The sequence below is a fragment of the Pygocentrus nattereri genome, chromosome 24 (assembly GCF_015220715.1).
Source record: "Pygocentrus nattereri isolate fPygNat1 chromosome 24, fPygNat1.pri, whole genome shotgun sequence".
In the NCBI taxonomy this organism is placed as follows: Eukaryota; Metazoa; Chordata; class Actinopteri; order Characiformes; family Serrasalmidae; genus Pygocentrus; species Pygocentrus nattereri.
In genome coordinates, this window is record NC_051234.1 from 24,179,503 (window position 1) to 24,204,169 (window position 24,667).

Genomic DNA, 24,667 nt, shown 5'->3' on the forward strand with positions numbered 1-24,667 from the left:
CTGTTTAATATAGTTCTAGTATTTGAAATGTCTAATATAAAGTGTCATCATTTACTCGACTTTGACATCGACACAAGGTTGTTGGACATACAGAAAATATAGTGTAACTAAAGCTGACCAGCGTCAGGAGTATGAGTGAGCAAATTGCACTGTGTTGTCTCACCGACAGGGGGTGCTGTAGGAGTGGATATCAGGAGTAGCAATGAAACATGGAAAGAAAAATATAGAGCTTAAAACTGATCACAATTCCTTGACATGTAACCAATTTCACAGTGTCTTAATATGGCATTTATAAACTGAATGAGATACAATGGTGCACCAGTAAGGGGTAATTAAATCTAGACATATCATTCAAGGCATTAATATGAATACATGTATGCTACTAGTGACTCAGCACATGCAAATTATACAAACGGAAAGAAACTCTCAAAGAGAACTCATTCCACTGCATATAAGGAAAATAGTGTTCTTCAAACTGAACATTTTAGCATTAATGTTGGGTGAACTGTTGGGTGTCCTGGACAACATGAAGACAGAGATGTATGAGGTGGACATGTGGGCAGTGGTTATACAGATGTGGCCTGGCGGGTTCCTTCGTTGAAAACATGCTGAAGCTCGCTGTATCACTACGCACCATGGGGACTGGCTTGATGCCCGTGAAGAACAACGAAGCGTGTGCAAATCGTGATGTTATGATCCAAGCTATGTGTGCAGGTGTCACACCTGGCCTTTAGTCTGCTGGTGGATCCAGTCTGTGAACTTGATGACCTGTGTGTAAACCCCAGGCCGGTTTTGCCGGGCGCAGCCTTCCCCCCAGCTCACAATGCCGGCCAGAAACCACCTCCGCCCTCGCTCCAGACACACCAGGGGTCCTCCAGAGTCTCCCTGTGAACAAACAAACACAAACACACACATAAGTCAGATGATTTGATTCAAATCCAAACACAACTGACAATAAAGCAATGGTTCAGCCAAAAATTCACTCAGATTTTACCCAGATCAGCTAAGTTGTTTTTGGCATATTATGTGTGCTTGTTTATTAGTATTACAGTTACACTACAAGGCAAATGTAGCCAACAAGTATCATAATGTTATTGCCACCAATCGTCATTATGCAAACTGCATGCATAATTTCTTACACTTGCCTTCAAATGCAAGTTGTTAAGTAATGTAAAATAGACTTCTCTATATGGTTTCTGACACTGTCTAAAAACAGACAAAAGTACACTGTATAGACAGTTTATACACTGTATAAACTGTAGTAGCAGTCATCCTAGCTTCTGAATTTTGTAAGTACTCACATCAGGTGGTCTTTAAGTGGGGCAATGGCCCACCAACAAGAAAGCTGCACAGGAATGGAGACAGCAGTAATTTGCTGGTATGGGGACAAAATTACATTTACAAAAGGACTGGGGATAAACTTAGCAGGATTCTCTTAGGAATGGTATTGAAATGTATTCTAACACCACAGGAATGGGAATGAAAGCACTGTTTGTTTTTTTTCAGCAACTATAACCAGTCATACTGTATAACCCACTTTTTTTTAAACAAATCAATCTCATTCTTATACCTTTTTCTCTCGGTCCTCCAGTCACTGCTTAGAAACCACTGCTATTAAATTACAAATTTAATACAAATCCACCATTACCTAGCAGCTTTAGTTCTTTAACCAGCATTTTCCATATAAATACATTTTGAATTTAAAGCTCCAGATATGATCTAATTTGCCTGAGGGACAATTGGTAACCTGTCAGACTAGATTCTACCCATGTCAAAACCCCAAAAGAACTTAACATTGATCTGTCTGTGAAATAAATCTTACCATCAGCTCAATACAGACAGCAAAATAAATAAAAAGTTTTTTCAAGGGTGAGACATTTCATTTGCTGTGTGGTTGGTAATATGAGATCGTCTGTTTGAATAAGGTGTTTGAACAAGGTGAGAGTGAAATATTTCTTCAAATGGGAACTACCAAAATCATAATCATACTGTACAGTTTTAAAACTGTTTCTGGAGTACTGTTCTATTTATAAGATGCACTAAAAACATCATTTAAAGGATGGGAACTTTTTACATATTTCTATGTATAGAGAGAGAAGCGGGGGTGTGTTAATATAAGTTAGTGTGCAGAGATGGTGTGGGAATGGTGATGGGATACGTGGACAAGGAATAGCAACATCTCTAAAACCTCCTGGACCCCGCATTAACCAACATTGTGGGGAGGTGTTAGAGATGTTGGGGATCTACCACCAACCATTAATCATGCCCCAGTAAACTCACTACTTTGTATTGGCCTAAGTAGTGGTAAGCGTCAAAGCTACATGACATGAAGGTTTGCTTGCAGGGATGTGCTGCATTTTGTGGCAAAATAAATCTGAAGACATATTTCCTAAATGCATACGCCTTTGGTATCTGCTGTTGATTCTCTTCGGAATGTGTGGCTCCTTAATTCAGAACACAGATTTCTCAGCCTGTATTTTCCACCCCACCCCCCACCCCCATCCATGGATTGGGATGCTTCACACATAATTTAGTCCTATTGCTGGACCTGCTTTAGTCCATTTTTGTAGCAGTGTGCCACATAGTGTCAGAAACCACATAAGGAAGTCTCTTTTAAATTACTGAACAACTCAATTGTATGTGAAGATTTAGATAAGATGCAGTTTTGCACCACTCAGTGTGCCTGTACCTTAGCTGCTGTCAGCCAAACGTCCTAGCTTACTAAATACATTTGAGGTCAGGGGCAAATAAGTGGTTCAGAAGGTTATAATTCCACAGAACATACCACAGAACTAATCTGTGCTTCTTAGCACATTAAATTAGCACAAACAGCATAACAAACAAAAACTCACTTGACAGGCATCGACTCCTCCCTGTATATTCCCTGCACAGATCATTCTAGGAGTGACAGCGTCATCGTACATTTTGTTGCAGGTTTTATGATTGATGATGCTGACGGTGGCCTCCTGCAGCAATGTGGCCAGCTCACCTGAAAGCAGACCCAGACTTAAGTTCCCAATATCCTTGTTGGATATTTTTGACCAGTAGAGGGCAGAGCAGAGACTTTGATGGATTAACACTGAAAGCACTGGGGCACAACGTTCAATGCTCAGCATCTGAAGTTCTTTTACAATGATTTTTTCATCACCTAATCTCTCAGCTCAGCTGTTGCTTTGTGCTTTGACAGCTGCAAATTAAATTTTTTATAAAATTTGTTCAATTAAATTAAATATTTTTCTGCTTTTTGTTATTGTGTATTGTGTATTTACATATTTTATTTTATATACTGTCCTAAAGGTATATCCTGTAACCCACCACTACACCCTGGGGCCAACGTATTTATCAAAAGTTCACTAAAAAAGTTTCATTACACTCACCTAACTCACTAAGTATACTGAGTTGCATCAACTGAAAAAATCACACTTTTCTCAATAATCTCAATTATTAATAATTTTTTATATAAATAATTTTTTTATATAAATAATAATTTAAATGTACATGTGTGACTAACCTTATTATAGCAACTCGCTCCCTTAATTTTTTAAAATTCTGCTAAATAATCCAGATTTATAGCTTATGCAGCAAATCTCACAGAGCGAGAGTTTACCTTCCTCTGTGAGGACGCCCCAGCCGGTGACGAAGCAGGTGGTTCCAGAGGTGAAGGCGTGGGATGGGGCAGGCACACAGACGGGCTGGACCAAGTCATTGAAAAAGACAGGAGCACTGAGCTCCAGCAGAGCAATGTCATAGTCTGAGGTGAACTGATCATACTGGGCATGCTGGACGATGCGGCGGATCTGCCGGGTGGCCGCAGCATTGCTGGCTGTGTTCATGACTCGCATGCCTAAGTAGGCCCTCCAAGCACGAGCATCAGAGTATCTATACAGGTAATGGAATTCATGCACACAAACACACACACATACACTGAGGAAGGAAAACTGGCTGCATCTCAAACCATACTAAATACTATGTCAAACTTCTACACTACCAATAGTATGTGTAGTATGTGTTTTTACACTTATACAACTTATTCATTCATCAACACAGGAAAGATCAGAGAACACACAAATGAAATGGGTTTAAAGTGTGTAGTCCTTCATAAATCAGGCATTGTAACTATAAGTGCCCATATCCACTGTTACAGCAATACATTTTAAAACAGCATGAGCTGTAGTGTTATATTGGCAAACATAGGTTGCGCAAAGTAGTAAATGCAGGTGTGCCAATAATTGTGACATGATTTTGTTAAAAAATGCCTTATCACAACAAGACTCACTTAATGGCATCTGAGTCCTGGAAGCAGTGGGCAGCGGACAGGAGCCAGCGGTTGCCCACCAACGAGGCTCCACACACATGACCGTAGCGCTCCATCTGCAGGCTGACTTGCCATGGCCATGAGCCAGCCTGAGCATCTCTGCCCCCCACAATCTTTGCCCTTTTCCTGGGACGCGTCCCACAGCCTGCTCCAGACAAAACAGCAAACAATATGGACAGTGTAACTATGGCACAGTAAGACTTTTTTTCATATGGCAGATCAAACCCTTAGAAGTTGCAGATATTGGATGGGATAATGAAAGCTTGGTGTCATTTTATGTTAATTATTTCTCACTTGTGGCTCATTAAAACAAGCAAAGAACTTCTGTGGAAAACGTGTTTTCCAAACATTAAGCCTTACCATTTGTATTCGTAAACAGAAGAGGAGATATTTTAATATGAATTGATCACAATTTATTTGAACAATTTGATCACAAGTTATTTTTCATACGACCTTGTTTTATGTAATAATATGTAGAAAGCATAACTAAACAATATAAAAAAAAAAAACAAGAGGAAAGTTCATGAACAAACTTTAAGTTGGCTTTACAAAGCTGTTGCTATGAAATCCCAGGTGGTTGCTAATGTGTTGCTAATATGTTGCTATGTTACCCCAGGTGGTTGCAAAGATGTTCAAACTAGTTAAGTGATCTGGTCCCCAAAAACAGCTGGTGGAGCACTGGGTAAGAAGCAGGCCTGGGTTTATGTTTAGGTTAGAAATAGTTTGCAGGATGCTCACCACAGCGCAACTCATCTGAACCATCCTTGCAGTCTTTAATGCCATCACACTCTGGATTCACCTTGTTGATACACTTTCCATTTGCACATTTGTAGGAAGTGGGTGAGCAACCTTTGTGAACTAAACAGATGAAACAAATAAGACATCTGAGAACATTATATGCATGGAGTAATGGATTAATAAACTGCATATTAACACAATGACAGCGTATAATTTATAAGCATTCTCTGTGTTGAATAACATTGAGTAAGCTTTTTAACCTTTAGTCCATACAATTTCTGTACATGAAAATTATACTATTTTAGAAATTAATAAGCCTGTATTGTGGCTGAGTTATATTCATGAACAAGACCCAAATTGAAAAGAATAAAATGACTAAAACTTATCTCTTTTTTGGGATATACCAACAATGATGCGTGGTTGAATAATTAAAAAGAAACCTGATTGTTTTAATTAACTTTAATACAACAGATTTTTTACTTTCCAATCTCATTTCTTCATTTCTATCCATCAGAAAAGTAAGACAATCAGCAATGACAATACTTACTGACGCTCAAAATTATCCTGGTCATTCAGTGAAAACTTGAGTAAGACAAGTAAAATCCTCAAATTTTTGTGCGACAAACATGGCAGCTCTTTTCGTTATGTATGTTAGCACTTAGTATTTTATTTAGGTCAGTATTTTGTTTTCTCTTCATTTGGCTGACAGCTTGATTTCTTCTAGCATGGACTGTATGAGTTTGGACAACTGATGCTCAGCCAGGCTTGTAGGATGTTCTCATTAGGTTGGCCAGAGCTTTGTAGGGGTTGAACACTTTCTGTCTCTTTCCACCACGTTAGTACATTTTTCAAGTGAATTTCAAGGAAATTAAGTGTATCAACATAATATGGAAAGTGTAACCATAGCACAGTAAGACAGCTTTTTTCAAATAGCAGATTAACCCTTAGAGGTGGCAGATATTGGAAGGGATAATAAATGGTATAAATTGAAAGGGATAATAAAATAAGCTTGTTGTCATTTCTTTTCACAGAATTGTTATGACTAGGAGATGATACTATGTTTGTCTGTTTTGTTGAACTCAATAATTCAAGTTATCTAAAAGCCATATATTTCAGAATGTTTATGAATTTTTAAATCAGGTGTGTGTGGGATGATGGCTTTTTCAGTAATAGCATGGTAGTCGTAAGGCTGAACCCATAATATATTAACAAATGTAATAATTCTAAAATAAACATGTGCTAGAGGAGTCCTAAGACTACTTTTGAGGATTGCAATATTTTGTTTTAATTCACTTCCATAGAGTTTACAAGGAACAAAAGAAAAAAGGATTCAATGGTTAAAAGTAATACAAACAATTTTTTTTCTAATTAAAAAAAGCAAAAAAAGATGCATATCAGTAATGAGATACAGGGGTAATGGGAATTAGGGTTAAAGAAAAAAAACTTTCATGGTCGAGCCATATAGAATCCAAATTAATCCACTAAATCATATGAATATCTGCACAATGACTATGACATTCAAATATGTATGTACATGGTTGAATGCGTTTTTGTAATAATGACACACCAACAGCTAGATACAGATTACGCACTATCATAATAATTTTAATGAACCATATCTTTGCAATCAACGTTGGGCTTGTTTCCAAACAGTTCTTTCAGTACAGCACTCACATGCTCTTGTGCAGTTGAGCTCATCACTGCGATCCTTGCAGTCTATGATTCCATCGCACATGGCGGATTTGGACAAGCATATTTTATTTGGGCACACATGGTGGCACTTAGCTGCTGAAAAGTAAACAGACTCTGAGGATGCACATAAACATGCATGTAAAAGAAAACCAACCAAATCACAAGCCAGTCCTACCACATCATCCTGCCATGCAGCTGCAGCAGTGCAAAGAGAACATTTAAACAGTAAAGTGAAAAATCAGACTTGTACAGTTTTCCCCTCAAATGCAGCCGATTAGCCAAGACATGTCTGATGTCTGCAGTTTGCTTCTTTAGTTTTGCAATGGAACTACAAACCTAAAGAGGCAAACTGCACACATCAAACATGTCTTGGCTAAATGACTACGTTTAGACTATAGGGAGAAATGTAGATGTTTTTGCCATGATATTTCATTAACGTCAACAGGAGTAGTGCATTTCTGAGTGAAGCTCTCTAATCTAGTTGAGTATTTTTTTTATTATAGGTAGCTGTTAGGATAAAAAAGGTCAATTTTATCTCCAGGTTGACTTGCAGCAAATCTTTTGTGAGACTGTGTTTGTCCTTACCACAGTTTGATTCCTCGCTGCTGTCTCCACAAGTGACCTGCAAGTTGCACTGGCTCCCATGTGGTTTGCATTGTCCACTCCCACAATACACCTCTCCCGGTTTGCATATAGCTGCAGAGGGACCCAAAGCAGAGGAGCATATAAGTGCGGTAATGATACAAGGCTATGAGAGTAAATCTCTAACCTTAAAGGTGATGTCCACTAATTCTTAGCACAATTCTATTACTGAGATGTAAAGAAATCCATTCGGTGTGATGTAATGTGCAGAGAAACGTACTAAATCAGGTTTCTTTGCAGTGGTGGTGACAGAAACCAGAACTTGCAAAGTCTAATATAGCCACATTATTTACTATCCAAAACCATGAGTGAACCTACATGTGACTTTTAAGTTTTGTACATATAAAATGGTTAATGTTACAACAGTGGCAAATTTGAAAAAAAGCCATGAATAGATCATTAAAAATATATTTGAAGCCAAAATCTTGACCAATCATAAAATAACATCTCAGGTATCATGCAACATATCTCTAACCATTTCATGTACTAGTTTTCTCGTAGAGAGTTTTTAGAGGCATTAAACTCTAACGCTTTTCATATCAAACCACTGCATGACTTTGTTTACATCTTAACTATTTAGTTATGGAGAAGTTTTAAATAATCAGCGGAATTCCTCTTTAAAACAATTCTATTATGGTTCTACTTCATTTCTCAATTTAAGGTTTCACAAAATTTCACCATTTTCCCTCATAATTATTCTCCAGTCTATCAGCTCTGTATGTTCTACAGCACTGGCTGCAACCAAGCCACAGTAGACATGTTTGTCATTGTAACCAACTCCCTCTCATGTTTTATTGCTTAATTATTACTCAGTCACACTTAACCCTTTTTTGCATGTTGTTGCCTCAGGGAAACAAGCACATTCTCTTCACTTATTTAAGGCAATGAAAGGGTTAATAAAAAGGAGTTTGAATAAACCAGTAAAAAGTTCTTTTTTAAAAAATGTAGTATCATACATATCATTATGTAATTAAGAAATGTGTTAAACACCTATGTATATATTGCCGACAAGTACCACAGAGGAACAATTGTATAAATGTAGCCAGCAGCAAGGGAAGTGTCACTTATGTAACCACTGCAGTTATTATTTACATTTCATTCAGAATAAATTTTTACATTTGGCATTTTGTTTGTGTGTTAATTTGTTTATGAAACCTTACTTAGTTAGTATCTAATATATATGCAAAATTATATATATTGCTATATATATATATATATATATATATATATACATATATATCAGTACACAGTGTCATCACAGTACACAGTACATCACTTGTTCGTTTGTAAATTAAATTATTCTTTTTATGTTTTACCTGTCAATTGCAGTTTTAAATGATTCTAAGAATTTAAAACATTATAAATACAACAAACGTATTTATTCAGTTTAATTCCAAATATTTTGATTTTTAAAAATCCTGCCTTTCACATGGCACTGTATATCAATTCTTTCCATTGTTGCAGAATGTTTCCTCAAGGCAACATATTTCAAAAGGAGCCCAAAATATATTCATTTTTAAATACTGCTTTTGATTTTAGTTATTTAATTACTATTAGAACCTAACAGGCTAATGCTTCTCCAGCAATTTTCAGAGGCAGGTATTCATTTTGGTATTTATAGAAGGAGTCAGTGTAAAACGACAACATACAAATGAAAGAATATCATGTCTGAATGCCAGTTTTGTACTGAGAGTTTCAAATATAATGCTATAAAATGTAAACCACCAGCGCTATACACCACTGCTACGTTTATGTTCTCAAAATTAAAAAAGAAGTTACAGAATATGTTATTAAATGAATGAAAAGAAACACTCTTAAAACCTTTTGTTACTGAGCAGCTGAAAAGAATGAAAAAAACCCAATATACTATAAAACCAAATTATGTCAATGAGTGGGCCACAGATTTCAAAAATAGCTTGAGAGTTGAATTTTGGCACCTTTAATTAATTTCACCATCTTAAAACTGATGCAGTTCTCTAACCACATTAAACCTTATGCATTGTGTTTTTGCAGCCTTACTACAAAGAGGCAGAGTGAGGGCGCACTTACAACACTTCGCCTCATCCCGGCCATCTGCACAGTCCTTCTCGCCGTCACACACTTTCCTCAGAGGAATACAACGTCCGTCTCCACAGCGGAACTGTCTCGGACACGCTGCGGCGCAAACACACACACAGACACATTCACTCAGACTGCTGACACTAAATTACATGCTCTGGTACTCCGCTAAAAGATTGTAACTGTACACTTGACCTTTAACGGCCCAGAAACATTACAAAGCGTCCGGCCCTAGACAAACAACTAATAGCGTCCAAAACGCGGCGCACAAAAGAGCCACAGTACAAAGACACCTCAACAAGACAAAAGCTCAGGCACAGTCACTTCACGTAACATTACTTTCCAATGTAAAGCCCAAACATTGTCATACATTCAGCAGCGGACAGTAGGAGGACACAAAAAGACAGTGTGCTCACTGCTCTCCGGGGAGAAAGCCCTGTAGACCAGGTAAAATCCCTTGTGAGTTAAAGACTCGTCTGAGTGAAAGTGTAGTAAAACGGGGGATGAGTAGATCCTCTTCCTGCTGCTGTCCCCAATCGGATTACACAGCCTGAGCACAAGGGGCAGACATGAACACACAAGCATGCATCTGCACATTCTCAAACACACAGGCATCAACAGACATTCAGTACAGTGCAAAAGTCAGAGACCATCCTTCATTTATGTCATTTCAATTGAAAGTGGACAAGTTATTCCTTTTTCAGCAACAGGAAATTTAACACAAAATTTCACAGAACAACAAGAACCTCAGCAACTAAATATATTTTCATTTTTGCTGTATTTTACTGTATTTGTGTTCACTGTTTACATTGATTATAGCTTCCACTCTTTTAAGGAGACTTGTTTTTAGTTTTTCAAAGAAATGTGCAGGGATAGTTTTCCACACCTTCAAAGTTCAGTCTTAGAAGTTGGTTGTATTTTCTGCTTCTCACAATCCAAATAATCCCAATCTTATTCAGTGATGTTAAGGTCTGGACTCTGGGATGGACAGTCCATTGTTCTGAGAACACCAGCAGGTTCTTTTTGTTTGATTTGCAAATTTTCTTTTGTTTTTGTCTATTCCCTTTTTCCATAATGGTTTCTTACCAGAAAAATGAATACTATAATGGCTGTTCTGACTTATATGAAATAAATGAAGGGTACTGCACACAAGTGCAAGCACAGGCATAAACATAAACACAGACAAATGCACTACAATATCCAACAAAGCACCACACCTAATTACCACAGCTGGCCTGAATAGCATCTTACAGGCTTTAAAACAGGTTTTTCCAAATAAGTACTCAAATATTTGCTCTCAAGATCACACATAAAAACAATAATATTTACTTTTCAACTAACCATAATTTATGAATGTTCATTACTGTAGTTCAGAATATATCCAGTATGTGGCAACGATGTGTTACAGCATAAATCAGTCTTGTAATTATAGTGGGATAAGGATCATTATAGTAACATCTTTGAGATGATTCATCAAACATGCTGTGCCTCCATTATCATGCACTGAGCTTTTTTCTCATCATCCAAAAGTTTAAAGTGCTCTGTTGTTTGAAATTTGCTCCTTTAGTTCTATAAATCTTTAGCTATAAAAATGGACAAAAATATGGACACAAGCTTCAAGAGGGTGACTGCTTTGCTTTTTAATGTGTAACATAGTTCTGTCTATATTTATAGATAACTCTGTGTTGTACAGTGTCAGTAAGTACATGATTATTAGTTGGTGGGGCATTGCATCATTAAAAGTCCCCCTTATGTGGGTACGTAGAAAATTCAAACTTTTTGATTGTTATTACAGTTAACTATGCAATGTCATTCTTTTAGCAGTACACTGTTAGAAGCCACATAAGCAAGTCTATTTGACATGACTTTTCACTCAAAGTATGGGGTAATTTTGGCATGTAGTTTGTACAGTGCTGAATGGTGGGATATAAGATTTACCTGCAGCTATATTAGTCTTGTATCTTAAAGAACCCTTTTTGGCACCTTTATCTTTAGGAATTGGACAAAACATGTCTGAGATGAGTTCATCAGTGGACACTCACTTGACACCACCGATTTCCAGCCAGTCTTTCTCGCAGCTGTTCGGGGTGGGCGAGTCCTGAATGTCCAGCATCACAATGGTTATGGAGAGCAGGTAGCTCGGCAACGGAGCCTGAAAGAGAAACCAGACACAGCCGGCTTCAAAGGATGCACTTGAGCACAAAGGAGGAGGCTGCCCCCTCGGCCACTGCCTCAAAGAGGTGGCATCGGAACCCCCCCGCCCCTCCAGCCTGTCCTGTATGTGAAAGTGCTTCACAGACCATGTGCACTAATGCTGAGGAGGTAGTCAGGACATTCGAAAGCCTCTGGCCTCAGCTCACCCTGATCTTCCAGTTGCAGTCCACATTTGGAGGGTAGTAGGCAGGATAGTAAGGAGACACCACTGAACCATTCCAAGCAGAGAGGAAGCCTCCACATTCTGGGGAGAAAGAAAGACAAGCCAGAGAGACAGAACGTGAGTTTCTGGTCAAAATGTACTGCAGGGATTCAGCTTTTGAATATATCATATTCAACTTTGTTCAAAGCTAGATTACAGGGCCCATACCATAGGAAAAAAACAAATTTTTCTTGTTTTAAATTGGTAGTATGTAAACATTGTTGAACTTTCAAAATGACATACATCCAAACTGACCAAATTCATATATGCATAGAAGCTGAAAAAACAGCTCGTTTTGTATTACTTGTTTTTACAATGTCACAAAAACCAGCACATTTACATATATACATCTTTTCAGCCGGCAGATGTTTAGCCCCGCCCATTCATGTTGAAGTAATGAGGTGTGCTTGAGCCAGCAATACATTTTGAATAAGGATAACAAGAGGTTGGATGTGAAAATGCAAAAAAAAGGTAAAAATGTTTTAAAGCCAACCAAATGTTATAAGTGAACCTCAGGAGAAAAGAATAAATGCAAGAAAATGCAGGACATGGGCATTAACCTAAACGCTAGGTTAATGCCCGGTTAAACCCGCACCCGCTTTTGGTATAGCCTGGAAGTAGGCCTTGAAGATAGCTCCATGTCTTTGTCGACTGAAGGAAAAGGTGACCAGCATGACGTTTCCAGAGGATGTCAGCTTCATAACAGGTGACGATCCAGACACCGGAAAGCCGCACCACCTGACAAACAACACACATGCTTTCACTACATGCTGGGTCTCACTATGGCTGCGTCTGAAACATTACAAATGCTGCCCAGACAATATTCAGAGGCAGGAAGGTACTCAGTCATGTCCGAATATAATCTCTGTACAAAATGCTGCCTGCTGAGATTCCATTTCTGACAAGAGATGTCAGCCAGTGTAGCTTTCATCCTGTCATGAAAGTTATTTTTTAAAGACATTGCTGTTTGTTTTGTATTTTAGCCTATTGTTCAGATCAGTTGCAGTGTTCATTAGGGCAAGGATGATGCGGAAACGCCATTATTTTAATGCTATTATTTAAGTGAACTTAACCATTACCATTTATGTTTTATTTATTACAAAGTATCAAACGTAGCTATATTGTTTTTCCACCATCTCATCTTTTAGTACCTTATAAATTCAGCTCAGCGTGGTCTGATCACTACTTTAAATTTGATAGAGGACGTTTACATGCACTTAATAATCTGATAACTGCAGAAAATCAGATTTTGTCAGTTCACCACATTTACATGTCCTTGAGTAATCAGATAATGGGAAACTCTGGGTCTGTATGAGTCTAATGCTTATCTAATGCTTTTGTACTGCTTGGAAATTTAACGATAGCTGCTGCTGTCACGCTGCAAACACAGGATGATGACCTTACTACATGCAGGCAGGGGGCCTTCTGCTTAACTGTGCGTTCCAGCCTAAAACCAACATTTAATATGTTATCTCTATCCGGGTCCCCCGGGTCCTTCCCTATCTGTCTCTGGACCACGGGGGCATGGTTGCGGCTTCTTGCCCTCATTGCTGAGCACATTCCATGACACATAACACGTGGACGCGTATACACACATATACACATTGCTGGAAACAGTAGAATTGTGTGTGGTGGTTGGGTGTATATGTATATATGCATATGTATAGATATGTAAACATGTGTATGTATGTAGCAGCAAATAGTAGAATTATGTCTGGGTGTATATATGTATATGTATATGTATAGATATGTGAATATGTATATGTATGTATATCTGTATAATTGTTTTTTTTTCCCTTCTCTTTTTTTTTATTTACGTATTTATTTATTTTTATTTAGTTGTCTGTTTATTTACTTATTTTATTTGTTTTTTTCTCTTTCTTTTTTTAATTTATTTTAATTCATTTTTTAATTTTTTTTTATATATATATATATATATATATATATTTTTTTTTTTCTATTTATTTATTTATTTACTTATTTATCATTATTATGATTTATTATTATTATTATCTTTTTTTCTTTTTTTTCTTTCCTCCCTTCTTCTGTTTCTTTCCTGTCCTCTTTTATTGCCTGTCAGGCCTGGCCAAACAAATAAAATACAAACTTTAACAAGAATAGGCTTTAGTAACCTATAGAGCTTTTTCTTGTGAAAACAAATATGTTTGGTACATCAGTACATTCGGATTACCATTCCGATTGCAAAAATGGCCAGACATGACAGGTTAAAAAAAAAAAAAAAAATGTTATCTCTTAGTTATTCTGTAGTGCAGCATTACATCCATTAGCTTCAATGGCTTGGAAGAACTGAAAATTCTGTGTCATTTTCCTGTTTCCTGTTTTTTCAATGTTCTCTCAAGGACAAAAGTTTGGGAACAGAGAACACAATTTTTTGTGCACATTTTAATGCACAATTACTTTTCATTGCTGAATTGAACAAATTGTGAAAGATAAAACCTGAAATGTGGCAGGTGCGATAGTTGTGGCATATTTTATATTTTGTGAAATATATACATATATCACCTGTCACTTTATTAGGTATATGCTAGTAAAAAGTTGGACCTCTTTTGACTTCAGAACTGCCTTAATTCTTCGTGGCCGACTTTCAACAAGGTGTTGGAAACGTTCCTCAGAGATTTTGGTTGTTTTTTTCAGTTACTGATGCCTTTCTGTCATCTCAAACCAGTCTGCCCATTCTCCTCTGACCTCTCACATCAACAAGGCATTTTCATCCACACAACTGCCTCTCACTGGATATTTTCTCTTTTTCGGACCGTTCTCTGTAAACACTAGAGATGGTTGTGTGTAGATCAGCAGTTTCTGAAATATTCAGACCAGCCCGTCTGGCACCAACAACCATGCCACGTTCAAAGCTCCTTAAATCCCCTTTCTTCCCCATTCTGATGCTCGGTCTGCACTTCAGCAAGTTGTCTTGACCACCTCTACATGCCTAAATGCATTGAGTTGCAGCCGTGTGATTGTCTGATTAGCTATTTGTTTTAACAAGCAATTGAACAGGTGTACCTAATAAAGCGGCTGGTGAGTGTGTGTGTGTGTGTGTGTGTGTGTGTGTGTGTGTGTGTACATATATATATATATATATATATATATATATATATATATATATATTTTTTTTTTTTTTTTTTTTTTTTTTTTTTTTTCACAATACATTAAATTCAGTTAGGAGAAAAAATATTTTTTATTATTCCCTGTAGAGGTTATGTTAACACTTCTTAACAAAACAGGTCATTTAAACTATTGCATACAACTGTTGCACTAATGTCTATTTGTCAAACATTTTTCTTTTGTTAAAGAAATTATTCAGCCAGCCTGCCCCCAACTACCCACCCTGAAATGCACTTTAAATTCTTTCAAAATGCACTTCCACTTTCAAGACACATGATCAGAAGCAGGGTTTCCTACACGTTAAACCAGGAAATCTTGCTCTAGAGACCACTGCAGCACCATTGTAAAGGTGAGTAGTTAACAGCAGATATAACAATAGTTACATTTAGATCTAGAACCACATATGAAAGTGGCTGAGATCTGATTCAGAAAGATCAGCTTTATCGACACAGCTCCTAAAACAGATGTGTGTCATAAGGCATAAAATCAGCTTTGTGGTAACATCTGTTTTCAAAAAGTGAAAAACAAAAATTGACTTACGAGATTTGAATGACCATAATAATTTATAGCTGTGACACTGTATATTTTATTTTTCTCTTTGTTTATACTATATGTATCATATTGTATGTTTGCCATACCTGGCGATGATCTTATTCTGGAGAGGCAGAAGGAAGTCATATGCAGAAAGTTTATTGGCTGAGCAGCTCCCAGGTGTCGCTCCCTGTAGAGTGACCACGTCCAGCCGAACGACGTGACCAGAGGGCACTCTCAGCCTCCACTGGTAATAAGGCTTCTTTGGGCTCACCAGACTCAGTGTGCGATTGTTTCCATACTTGGCATAGAGGTCAAAAGACATGGCTGCGTGTCAGGAGGTAAAGTGTCAGGGAGTAAACATAAATGCCATCACAATTAGACGTAATTACAAGCGGAGGGAACGCTAGAGCAGAGATAATCAGATAACTTTACCCTGAAGTCCAAGCTGCCACTTGCCACCCTGCAAAGAGTTTGGATTCTTTATCTTGTCCGCTTTGTCATCAGAGTCATCATCTTCACCGTCATTGTCGTCTAAACTCAAGCCTGAAAGAAAGCAGATAAACTTTTAGACTCGTCCATTTTAAGCCCTACTGCACTGCGAACAGGACAACAGAGAGAATTATGGTCCAATATGTTTTGAGAGCTCACCCAGCAGCCTGAGCGTGTCTTCATCTTTCTCTAGGTAGTACTGCTCTTCCAGGCGGCTGTACAGGACCTTGTTAGAGCCAGGCAGGCGGCGCTGCATCCACGCAGGCTTCATTCTCTGGAGCTCCTCCGCAACGGCAGCAGACGGAGCAGAGAACTTGGTCCAGAAGAACACATTCAGTCCATTCACTCCTTCACTGTCAGCAAGGAGACACAACATTTATACAGGCTGCAGAAGTGGAGAGATGTTTTGCTGAAAAATGCATGAAAGAGAAGTTACTGACTCAAAATGGGCCATTTTAACTTAATTACTCATTCACTGTTATAATAACTGCTAAGTCACTTGATGTCCAGTATGTATGTACAGAAAGCTTGGATACCCCTGGTCAAATTACATGTTTTCTTGATTTTCTAAGTGAAAATAAGTTAACATTTACTATAAACATATTTACAGTAAACACACTTAAATATGGCATAATTTCTATATATATATTTTTATCCTTTTTTAAAATCATTTTTCAATATATTTGTATTTTTTATTTCTATACTATATTTATTTTTTTATTAGACAACAACAGGAACAGTAACTTTCCCTGCTAAAAAAAGTTGGTGTGGATTAAATTACATTCTCCATTATGTTTCTAAACATTTGGTTACACGTGCAAAAAATCTAACTTTTACTCACTCAGCTGATTAATTGGTATATCTTTAAAAACACATGTTTTGATCTGTTTGGAATGAACATCATGGCAAACCTCCTATCTGCTGTTGTAGGAACACAGAAGAGAAAAAAAAACTCAGATTGGCAGATTTTACTGGCACTGAACTTACAACAGCCTCTTCTTCCTAAATTCAGTGTTTCATAAATCTTAGGTTTAGCTTACAATCCAACTTAGTTTAAAAAAATCAACATTTTTCATTTACAATGGATTTATTAAATTGCAAAGCAATTCACACACATGAAAATGACTTTTTTACTAGTGAACATTTAATATTTACTTGTGGAATTTACACATGTGCAAATCAAATTTCTGATATCAAGAAATAAATATTTACTAGATTAAATAAATTTTTCACATGCATAAACTGAAATCCTGAAACCAATCATTATTATTATTACTTATTTTTATTATCCTCTTTAAAAATAGTATTTTTATTATCTCCTTTAAAATGTCACAAAAGACACTTAAAAGACCATTTAATATTTGTATTGTAGTTGTTTTTCAAAATATATTGTTTTTTTATATATCCATGTTTTATTTGATTCACTTGTTGTGACATATATTATTGCTATTGCTCAGGAGTTAATAATGTGTGTATATAACATATGTATCTGTTCATTTGATGCTTGATGTTGTTCTTTGATGTTTAATCAATGTCATTATGTTTTGTATATTATTTTATATTTTCCATAATATTTTAATAGTATTTTAATACTATTTTTACGACTGTTTTTGTTTGTGTATATTCTAAATCATACAATCAAACTAAACGATTACAGAATTATTTCAGAAATTAAATTGTACACGCTACAATGAAATTCCTACAATTAAATAGGGAATTCTAAGTGATAATGTTATAAATAGATTTTTTACATGTTATTTTTATAGTAAATACATTGTGATAGACACTATTTATTGATTAGAAGTTAAAAGCATCTTTACCAAACAATTTACCACCAGCACTTCCCTTACAATGTGTAATTCTTCTAGTTTCCTCTAGTTTCCGAGAATTTTGGTGTTTTTTGTTTTCATTTCTATCATCATGTCCATGTCGTCATGGGCCATTTAGTGTGGTATGACCTCATTTACATGTGGATTATGACTGGACACCAGTGAAAATACCTCTGCTGAAAAAGACACTGGTGCACCAGTGCCTTTATGAACAGGTCTTATTCACGATGCTGCACATTTTGCATGGTGTAGTACTGTTACTGCAGTTTTATGAATCTGACCCTTTATGATAAACATGTTCAATTTAGCTAACAATCTGTAAGTGGGCATTAAAGTGTGCAGATGTGTGTTCTCTGCAGAGGATGTAACTTATTTTCCCGTAGAAAATCGACAAAGCCTAATTTCATAAGGGGTCCACAAACTTTTGCATACGACTGTACATTGTACAATAACACATATATGCATTACACCAAATAAACTAATGCACTGAATTTACTTGAGCCACACAAACACTGCTTCTTAACTGACTTATTTTTAGCAATAATTATGCTGATGTAATCTATTTTATACATGTGGAAATTATGTAGACATTTGAATCAAGCAAATGTTATGTTGGCATTCAACAAGAGTTCTCACAACAACAAAAGTACAATAATGATAATTGAACAAATCATTTAAAAATCTGCTCACACTACGCATTTTCGCATGCTTTTACCCCTCAACTTGCAAGATCCCACATTTAAACTCCTCACTCATGCACTGGTTTCATAGTACTTACCAAATAATAACAGAATTATTCAAATGAATAACTGAATAATAAGTCTACACTTTAAACCTTTACTGGGTTAAGTTGTATGCTGTTCTGGAGAATTCTCACCTAAAGGCGACGATTTCTGTGCGCCGGTAATATGACCTCCAGGGTGACGACTTATACAACTCTGAGAACTTTGAACCAGCACGAAATGGAATCGTCCACAGCCAAAAGCCATCCATCATATAAGAAAGAAGACACGGAAATGATAAAATCAACAAAAGAGACGCTTCATCTTCAACAATAAATTTTAAGCCAGCTAAGAAAATACTTTAGAGCTATTCATCTCAACTATGTGTTTTTTGCTTGTAAAAACTATATTAACTAACATTTAAATAAATACAACTAAACACTAATTATTAGCTGAAGAATACAAATTAGCTGAAGAATACAAATTTCCTCAGGTTTCCGTTTCTTCTCGGTGCAGCTCCAGCTGCTGCATGGATTTCAGTTTCACCAGCAAGCCTGATGTAGCCTCTTTCTGCTGGCCCCCTAGTGGCCATAATCAAAAAAACATTTTCCTTACGATCCTGTAATCAGACTAAAAAGGACAATGTTGGCTCTCTGTGTGTGAAATGTGACTGTGTTGAGCTGTTGGTGAGCAATAAGGGATGAAAGGGAAGGGGTGAGAATCCCCTGCTTTGAAAACAATTCACCTCTCCACAAAGATGGCCTGCGGAGATCAAATCTAAAATCATGCCACAATAAAAATGCAATAAAAATACTTTTATAAATGTTGACTTGCTTTCCAACCTATGAAGACAAAAATCTATTATGTGTCTGCGTTTGTAAACCACATTCTTTTTCCAACAGATGGAAATGGCATTTTACAGCTACTGTGAAAAGGGGATAACTTAATAAACAAACACACTATTTACTTACTGACTTGTATTTATTCAGATTTTAGTGTAGTTCTGAACAAACAATGGCTCACCTCCCACATAAATAGCCTTAAGTACAATTTTCTCATGTGGCCCTTTTTACAGAACTATGCATTTTGATATACAACATCACCCTGACATCACAGATGCATGAGTAGTGACGTCACTGGACAAGGTGTGACATCAGTAGGCCAGGCTGGACCTGCAGCCTTGGTACAAAAGCCCCTGTTCTTGTGCGATTGGCTTTGAGCAACAGGAGCTGCAGGCAACAAGAGCTCCATTGTGTGGGCCTCAGTGTCACTGTGAAGCGCAGGGTGGCAAGGGGGTGGGCACCGGGTTCACGCTTACCTTTAATAAGCAGGGGCACACTCACAAACACCTCCCCATTCACTCATAGCAAAACCATTACTGCTATAACAAGAAGCACATTTGGACCAGTTAGGCTTTGATGGAATGTGTTCCTGGCCAGCAGCCTCACCTGAGACAACCCCCAACCTACTGTGCTTTACTCCTTTCACTCAATCCCTATACTGACCCTCTTTGGTCTCTTAACCTCCCTCCCTCTCTCTCTCTCTTTCTCCATTCACTCACTTTCTATCTGTCTGTTTTTTCTATTCTACCTCTCTACAATCTTCCATTCTCTTTCTGTCTCTCTTTCTCTCTCTCTCTCTCTCTCTCTCTCTCTCTCTCTCTCACACACATACTGTCCAAAAATCTCTTTTTAATCTCTTTCTCTCCCTAATTTCTCTTTTGCTCTCCAATCTTTTCATTCTCTCCCAATCTCTTTCTATTCGTCAAATCAATCTCTCTTCCCAAATCTGTTTTTCTCTCCCATTACCTCTTCCTCTCCCAAATCCCTCCCTCTTTTCCTCTCCCTAAACTCTCTTTTTCTCTACATCTTTCTTTCTCTCCCCAGTCTGTCACTCTTTCTCTCTGCATGTTCTCTTTTTCTCTCCTCAATCTTTTTCTCTCCATTGTCTCTTTTCCCTCCCAAACTCTCTCTCCAGTGTCTTTTTTCTCCCTTTAATCTCTTTCTCTCTCACCATACTCTGTGTCACTATCTCACTCTCCCTTGCTGGCCATGCTCTCTATCTTTCGCTCTCTCTCTCTTGCTCTCTCTCTCTCTCTCCCCCTCTCCCCAGTCTCACTCTCTCTCTGGCCTTCTCTGTGTCCCTCGGTCTACCTTTCCTCTCTCCTCGGGCTGTGGTCCTCTCAGCACTCAGGTACAGAGCGTCTGATTGTGCGAGGAAGCGCACAGACAATGTTTTTATTGAGGCTTTGCTCTTCCTCTCACTCGCCCGGCCCGGCCGCTGTGCCTCTCACAAACGCCGTTCTTGTCCTCGGCTCTGAAAGCCTTCGCTCCCCAAGGACTCACTCTCACCGCGCTGACAGGCTCTGGTTACAGTCCCGCTTTACATTCAGCAGGGCCACGGAATGGCCGAGAGCGTGGGGGCCCTGCCCACCTGCTTTACATCTAAAAAAAGAGCGACGGCTGAGGGGTCACAGGACCCGCAGATCTGGCCGACTTTTGCGTCAGAAAGTGCCAAGGGCAAGCATCGTCCTAGAGTGCTCTCTGGAGGGCGGCAACATTCCAAAGAGACCACGGCCAGTCTCTGGCAACACACAGACACACTGTTATGTCCACTATATGTACAAGAGTGTCCAGACACATGCTCATCCATCCTGGGTACTATATCATCTATACTGTTTTATTGGTACTGGTGTCATACAAAACTAATGATTTTTAGCTAGTGATGCTGATAGAATACAAACATTAAATTTATGCAATTTCTGTCACTTGCTGTGTGCAGCAGATTTAAAAAGAACAGTATATAGTACATTACAGAAATGTGAACACCTTACTATAATACATTTGCATAATATATAATGATATCAAGTTTGATTAATTTTATGTATTACCTAGTATTATCATCAAACATTTTTTTTCAAAATCAACCCCTTAAACCCCCACTTCAGTTCTACCATTCGTTCTATGGTATTGAATAAGTTGTGGTTGCCACTAAATAAACCTTAATACTAATATTTTAATAACAAACCTGTAGATTAATGGGTTAGTAAGGAGTTTGCACTGCAGTAAGTGTCTACTCTTCTCAGAAGGCATTACACTCAACCTTAGAACAAGAGCAACACACCGCTCTAGCTTATCCCAAAGGTACTGGATGGAGCTCTGTGATCTATGGAGATGAACACACTCATATCAGCTGTAGGTGTGCATTACACTCAGTTCTAGATTAGAAGGGGTGTCTAAATAATTTTGACACACAGAGCTGGTTCCTTGGAGAGTAAACTGCAATGCCAACATGTTTCACCATTAAACAGCCATTTATTCTAGGTTTAGGCTTAATCTGGTTGGGGAAAATCCACTAATTAGAAGGTCATCTGAATACTTTTGGTCATATATTGTTTCTTTGCCATCTGTAGTGTTTATGATATATCAGAAAAGCCCTGTTTCATCTGGTTCTGAAACTTTTAAATGGCCTAAATTACTATTTTGAAATCACATCTATACAACTCTGGATATATACTGTATGTGTTTGCTTACGTGGTGGATGACTGCCTGAGACTGGACGTGGAACTGGGCGGAGGACGGGTCAGTCAGCTCCGGTGTGAAGCTTAAGTTGGAAAACTCCACACTTCCTCCCAGAAAGAAAACAGAGGGATATGGAGAAGCTGCAGAAGCAAAGCACTGGGTGTTAAAGCAAGACAAGTGAACAATTAATCATTTCTGACAGACTGACCTGTTTGCTTTGTTATAATGATCACACATTTTGAGAGCAGTGTCCTATCCAGTCTCTCCTGTATTATAAAAGAGCCAGGCTGCTATGTTCTCTTTGGAAGGCCGCAGAGGAGCATACCTGATCATGATCTCCACATTCCTCCACAGCAGAGGGTCTTAACTTACATGCAAAGAAGTGGAGAGTCAGTGCAACGGCAGCAGAGAGGGGGATGAGGGGGGCGGCACTCAGTGCCCACCTCCTCCATGCCCTGAAGGTGGCTCTCTCGTCCCCTGGCCGCTTGATGTCTGACCCAGCCTGAGTCTTTCTGCTAGGGGGGCTTGGTAACTGGAAGGGCTCCTTTACAATGTCCTACCACAGAGTCAGAGAGGTGTGTTACTCAGTGTTGAACACAGTCAGACAAATGTAGAGCTGTCACTATTGGTAATATTAGTAATTGAGTAATGTATTGATTATTTTATGATTAATCCAGTAATCAGCAGCCAAACAATAAACAGGGACTTAAGTAAACAACAACCATGCACAGCCTTTCAGGGATTCCAAAGAAAACCTTTAAAATATAAAAAATATAATGACACTATGTGGTAAATCCATATAAGATCACTGTCTCTTACTGAGAGAAAGCAGGAAGAAACCTCAAAACATGAATAGACTAGTCACTGTTGTTTGACCAAGAACATCATTTTTAAAGGGCAATTACATTACATTTTCTGCATTTCTGCATTATTTAATGGTTAACATGCAAACAAAATCATTCAGATTAGTTATATGTGAAACGATCCATTATAGAGAAGAGAACTGTTCACAGTTGTGGTGACAGGAATCAGGCGTCTGAAAAGCTGAATGCCCCTGAAAGCTCCCGCAGAGAAAGTGTAGTTGTGTAGGAAGTAAAACTTACTATTTCACATTTTCTACTATTTTACCATTTATCAGCATTAAATATAACACAGTGCATGTCCTGAAGACACATGTAAGTTCACTGTAGACATCATGACCCCTGGTTTCCATTACCACCACTGTAAAGCAATCTGAATCAGAAAGTTTCTATACACCAGTTCACCTCAAAACACTCCGAATTACTTTGTTTACATCTCAACCAACCTCACTGAACTACTGAAAATCAATGGAATTGAATCCATTTGTAATGAGTTATCAAGCTTAACTGAGTGATCATGATAGCCCTAATCACATCAGCATAAGCGTGTCCATTCTAATAGTAAGGTCATCAGTGCCACATTCTACTAAGCCTGTTTTAATTGCTTAGCCATGCACAGCACAAAGTTCTAGATTCAGAAGTATTTCTTTGGAGTTTGACTGTGTAAAGGTTGCACTGGACTACATAACTCTGCTCTGGCCACTGCGACCACCTTCATCACTTCAGAGCAAATTTAACTGGGACGGCATTCAGACACCCAGGTGGGATTTCCCTGGGGAGTTGCACAAGGAGTAAGTGGAGGGTCTGCTTTCCCACGGCCCCTCTCAGGGGGGGGTCACCGCTCCATCATTCTGCACTTTTACTGACACTTTAAAGACTGTTAAACAGTTAAACAGAGTACTCAAAAGCAAGCTTAACTGCTCTCTTACTGACAGACTGTGATACAGCAGTTTCCCAAATGAGGGTCACATAAACATGACACACAGGCCCAAATACAACGGTTCTCTAATCAAGACTCTGAAATATCTGTAAAGTCACAGTTATTCCAAGCACTTTGCTGTATTGCATGCTAATCCCGTCCATTTCCACTAAGCCTGTCTATTGGAGGTTCTCCACCACTGTAGCCTCGTCTGTTGCGTTTTAAACTCGTTCTTACCTGTGCAGGTGAGCATGCAGGTGTGCAGAGTCCCGAACCGGATACGCTGTAAACCTCGCAGCTCCTGTTTTTGGGGAAAGTCCTCATGGCCTGATCGTCGAAACCTGTCCGCGAGCCCCCGCGTGCTAACCGAGTTGAGCGGATCCCTCGGTTTCCCTCCCCGCGTGGAGCGACGAACGACCCGTGAACGAGTCGCTCCGTTTGAACCGAGTCTTTTAAACGAATCCGTCGAGCCGATTCACAATCTCAGCCGATCGATTAGAGCATCGCGCGATGTTTGCGTCCGTGTTATTGGCTGTTAACGTTACAAATTCAAACAATGAGACTTAAACCAAACCTATTTTTGGCTCGGTTCTTTTTCTATGAGTAATGCATTACCTTTTTAAAAGAAATAAAACGACTGCTGTTGCTGTTATTTATGTAAAATATGTTATTTTAAGATTTTAATGAAAGTATTTTCATTACTTCATATAGTATCTGATTCGACAGCCTGAAGTGGGAACATAACATTTTCTGAAGGTTCACTACTTACTTTGATTTGTCAAAAATGCCAAAGAAAAAGTAAACGT

General features: G+C 38.2%; 1 protein-coding gene across 3 annotated transcripts; it reads right to left on the reverse strand.

Annotated features, from left to right (window-relative positions):
• Positions 1–24,232, reverse strand: LOC108442190 (suppressor of tumorigenicity 14 protein homolog). Of its 3 annotated transcripts, none has more exons than XM_017722119.1 (19): positions 24,099–24,232; positions 22,455–22,638; positions 22,095–22,222; positions 18,717–18,784; positions 16,170–16,363; positions 15,954–16,064; positions 15,626–15,845; positions 12,457–12,599; positions 11,806–11,903; positions 11,488–11,597; positions 9,862–9,995; positions 9,437–9,541; positions 7,331–7,441; positions 6,728–6,838; positions 5,054–5,173; positions 4,277–4,460; positions 3,608–3,879; positions 2,853–2,989; positions 1–885 (listed from the first exon to the last, which is right to left on the reverse strand). In XM_017722119.1, the coding sequence occupies exons 1-19, from the start codon at positions 24,183–24,185 to the stop codon at positions 718–720; spliced, it is 2,685 nt and encodes an 894-aa protein (XP_017577608.1). In that variant the 5' UTR covers positions 24,186–24,232; the 3' UTR covers positions 1–717. The 3 variants fall into 3 exon arrangements, with proteins under 3 accessions (XP_017577608.1, XP_017577607.1, XP_037389839.1); XM_017722118.1 differs by having other exon boundaries at positions 6,728–6,841; XM_037533942.1 differs by lacking the exons at positions 22,455–22,638; positions 24,099–24,232 and having other exon boundaries at positions 6,728–6,841; positions 16,170–16,358; positions 22,095–22,140.
• Positions 24,233–24,667: the final 435 nt, after the last annotated feature.